Source organism: Sinohyriopsis cumingii, unplaced genomic scaffold, assembly GCF_028554795.1.
Source record: "Sinohyriopsis cumingii isolate HCF-2022 unplaced genomic scaffold, ASM2855479v2 utg000160l, whole genome shotgun sequence".
NCBI lineage: Eukaryota > Metazoa > Mollusca > Bivalvia > Unionida > Unionidae > Sinohyriopsis > Sinohyriopsis cumingii.
The window spans coordinates 6,623,049-6,627,873 of NW_028315873.1; the positions used below are offsets into that span (position 1 = coordinate 6,623,049).

At 36.8% G+C, this 4,825-nt stretch overlaps 1 protein-coding gene across 1 annotated transcript; it reads left to right on the forward strand.

Annotated features, from left to right (window-relative positions):
* Positions 1-627: 627 nt before the first annotated feature.
* Positions 628-3,973, forward strand: LOC149774701 (uncharacterized). Its single transcript, XM_089945015.1, has one exon. It carries the CDS (start codon positions 1,104-1,106, stop codon positions 2,853-2,855), a length of 1,752 nt encoding a protein of 583 aa, XP_089801141.1. The 5' UTR covers positions 628-1,103; the 3' UTR covers positions 2,856-3,973.
* Positions 3,974-4,825: the final 852 nt, after the last annotated feature.

Below are 4,825 nucleotides of genomic sequence, written 5' to 3' on the forward strand. Positions count from 1 at the left end.
ATCAGCAAACAACATCACCAACATTACAATCAGCAACAAGAAAGACACCATCAACAATAACTACAACTACTAACCTCTATAATAAATACTGGGACCTACACTAAAGATCAAGGAAAAGAAGACATCGATGAGATTGAAGATGATTCACGGCGTTCATTCATACGAACTGTGTGAAAGGTTATTCAGTGTTCACTGTTGGTCAATTGGCATTCGTTCGTTTGTTTATATTGTGGTGGAGGAGAGGCGTTCACGTTGTAATAGTGATAAAGAAACGAAAAGCCGCGTTTCCCTTCGTCTGTACAAAATACTTTCATGTACCATATGCACTGACCCTGAATTATTATAAACGTACATCTTATTTAAATATGGAATGGCTAGCAGTCTATTTAATCTGTGTATTATGACTGATTCTTTTTGAGGAACATAAAAGATACATGTATGGTACGTGTATTATGACTGATTCTTTTTGACGAACATAAAAGATACATGTATGGTACATATATTATGATGTAAGGGACGTTTCTGGCCTTGCTGTCATGACATTATCACTGATTGCGCAAACACTTACCAAACACGTCCACTTGTGTGTGTGGAAATATAGGTGCAGTCACATTAATAGCGCTTTTTATGAGAGACATTTTATAGGACTACAGCATAATAATAGGCAAGCATATTCGTACTTTACTTCGGGCTATCATTAGAGGCATAAAATTCTGTGTGCTTTAATTGTACTGACAGCGAGGCCAGGTATAATATATACTACCTGGAAGAAGTGAACATGTGTTAACGTGGAGATACCTTAGGTGGAATCTAAACTGAAACGAAATGGCGACTGCTCCGTGACAGAGGGACGGTTTTCCTAAGTATTGAAGTGTTCCTTCACCACATAAACGTTTAGAAGGCGAACAGTTCTGCTAATTTTGTAAAGACATATTGTGTTTCCATATCTTTAGTCGCTTATCAACAGTAAACTGATCGATAGCGGAACTTATCTTCTGGTTTTTCGTGCCCTGTATATAGTACAGGTGTATTATCCTGCAGTGAGTGTCAAATAGAGCCCGAATTTACTCTTCGTTTACTGCACTGTGTCTTCTTTATTAAATATGTCTGGAGATATGCCAGGAAAAATACTCTGTGACATTTGTCTTCAGTGGAAGAGAGAAAATTCAGCAACATCTGTGTGTAAAGATTGTAATAAATTCATATGCACAATATGCAGAGAACACCACGATGAAATAACTTCAGAAAATGGACACAATGTTGTCGACTTGTACGCTGACAGTAAATCAAAGGTCATTGCACCGAACTTGTCTCTTATTGAAATGTGTCCCAGGCATCCAAATGAGCATATGGAGTTTTTTTGTAATGAACACAATGCACTCTGCTGTAATATATGTGGATTTCTTGAACATCGAACATGTGAAGGAGTCATTCTGATTGAGGATACGATAAAAACTTTTGATGTGGAAACAAAATCCAAGGATATTGAGGCCAGGATACGTAACATGCAAAGCGACATAAAACGAGTTTTAAGCAAGGTACAGGAAAACACTGAAAATATTAAAAATGACAAAGTCGTTATTTTACAGCAGATCCGTAGTCTCAGAACAGAGCTAAATGACAAACTACAGAAACTAGAGGATGATTTAATTGCCTCTCTTGAAGTAAATCATAAAACTGAAGATTTGACTCTACAGAATCAAGAGGCCAGGGGACAAAGTTTGATTACTGCAGTTGAAAATGACCTGACCCAGCTTGACCTTGTGATGACCCACGGATCAGATATCCAGAAGGTCATCTTGCTTCACAACATGGAGAAAATGCAAGCCATGCATTCCAAGGCGGTATCAGCGTACCAGGAAGATACAATATATATCAAAATTGGATTAGAAGTTAATAATGGTCTAAAATATTTGATGAGTGATTTAAGTGAATTTGGACAAATAAAGGTGATCCGAACTGAATCACATCTTCCCCCGTGTCCTTTGATAACAGCATCGCAACTGAAGGCAGGGATGATAAGTGAGTCTTGTCGATCTCCATTGAAGGACAGAAAAGCAGTAAAGATTGCTGTCTTCAATGTAAAACTATCTGGAGATAATGCTTCTTGTTACATATTAGATGTTCTAACACTGCAGGGCACTAAACATATCCTTCTCGATCATATTAATTCCAAGATTAAAGTGTATGGAGGAAAATATCAGTTCCAAAAGAGTATGACACTCCAGGGAAATCCTTGGAATGCTTGCATCCTACCCGACAACAACATAGCCGTGACTCTACCAGAGAATAAGACAATTCTGGTCATTGGGATCAGGAACAAGATGCACAAGGTCAGAGAGATCAGAACGAGGCTCCAGTGTCGGGGTATAGCTGTGCTGAAGGACCAGTTGGTGATCACCACATACGATGACGAACATAGTGTCCTGATACTGGACATGGCTGGAAGAGAGGTCAGAACTGTCCGACCGGACAATTATCAAACTGAGAAACTGTTAAATCCACTGTACGTTAAAATAAACAAAGCTGAAACAGTTATCTACATATCATATAATGGTGGACACAAAATGGTTGCCTACAACACATCCTGGAATGTATTATTTACCTACACGAATAAGCAGTTAGCATACCCCTATGGGATTGATATTGACAGGGAGGGGAACATTTATCTGTGTGGATGCATTTCGTGCAATGTGCAGCAGATATCAGCTGACGGCAGGATCATCAAGACACTGATAAACAAGGAGAAAGATCGAAAAAACCCACTCACAATTAGGTTCTACAGAGACATGGACAGATTCACTGTAACATACGGACATTGCGATGTTGTGGAAGTGTATGATATGCGTGACTAAGAGTGCTCCAGTATAATTAGAATAAAGGATAAGTCAACGTACTGTGCTTAATACGTAGATAAAAGGCACGGATGCGTTAGAGTGAATAAATTGGCATAGACATCATTTCTGTATTGCCACACAGACAGTTATTTAAAGCACTCGTATTATTGTTTCGAAATGTTTGGCAAAGGAAACCTGTATCATATAATTTAAGAAAATAACAGTTCCCATTGTTTTTTTTTTATATATACTTAGTTTAATTTAAAACGTTCTGTAGAATTCTTAACAATCGTACATTTTGAATTGTTCACAATCGTGATATTTGTTTTACTTGAAATAATTTATTATTCACTATAAACTGAAAAGTTCATTGAATTCATTAATATATATATATATAGACTGAGTTACACTTAGCCAGAATAAGAAATAAGAGTTCTAACTTAGTATGGTGATCATGTAAACTAATACATTTGTGTTGGGCATAATTAAATTATTCATAGTACATCGTTATTCATCGTACAACGTTATTCATAGTACATCGTTATTCATCGTACATTGTTATTCATAGTACATCGTTATTCATCGTACATCGTTATCCATAGTACATCGTTATTCGTAGTACATTGTTATTCATAGTATATAGTTATTAATGGTGCATCGCTATTCTTGTTTTTCATGGTACATCGTTATTCATAGTACATCGTTATCCATAGTACATCGTTATTCATAGTACATCGTTATTCATCGTACATCGTTATCCATAGTACATCGTTATTCATGGTACATCGTTATTCATGGTACATCGTTATCCATAGTACATCGTTATTCATAATACATCGTTATTCATAATACATCGTTATTCATGGTACATCGTTATTCATGGTACATCGTTATTCATGGTACATCGTTATCCATAGTACATCGTTATTCATAATACATCGTTATTCATAGTACATCGTTATCCATAGTACATCGTTATTCATAGTACATCGTTATTCATGGTACATCGTTATCCATAGTACATCGTTATTCATAATACATCGTTATTCATCATCGTTATCAATCATATCTTGATGTGTTTACTAATGAAGAACATCTTAATTTAAGTTCATGAAATAAAGTAACCAACTTCTGTTTTCAATGACTTCCAATACTTCGATCCATTTCTTAAATTTAAACTTGATACATTTTACATCCATTATTACAAGTTCTGACAATACATGATGTCATACACGTGACTGCTGAAATGGCGACAAAAGGTCAAGGTCCTTGATGTAAAGGAAACCACTGATCTTCCTTTTGAAACCATTGAGACGGACACGTGTTCGAATGGATACTGAGCCTTGGAACACAGACGCTAGAGAAGTACCTCCACAAATTTTGTCCTGCATACATTTCAATTGGAAATTAAAATTTGCATCAGTCAGTTGTGTTATATAGCCATATTAAAACAGAAATAAGGAAATCAAAAGGAGTGTATCCTTCGGTGTAACAATTAATTATTGAACTTTCTGATGCAACAGTAAGCAGAAGAGAGGAAAACAACCTGGATTGTCATTACGCCCAATGGTTGATATTCAAGCCATGACTTTTGATCAGTTACAATGCCTGGCTACTTCTTGAACCATCAACTGGCCTACCAAGTTACCAAGCTTATTGATCCATCAACAGGCCTACCAAGATACCTAACTTATTGATCCATCAACGGGCCTATCAAGATACCTAACTTATTGATCCATCAACGGGCCTATCAAGATACCTAACTTATCGAGCCATCAACAGGCTTACCAGGATACCTAACTTATTGATCCATCAACGGGCCTATCAAGATACCTAACTTATCGAGCCATCAACAGGCCTACCAAGATACCTAACTTATTGATCCATCAACGGGCCTATCAAGATACCTAACTTATCGAGCCATCAACAGGCTTACCAGGATACCTAACTTATTGATCCATCAACGGGCCTATCAAGATACCTAACTT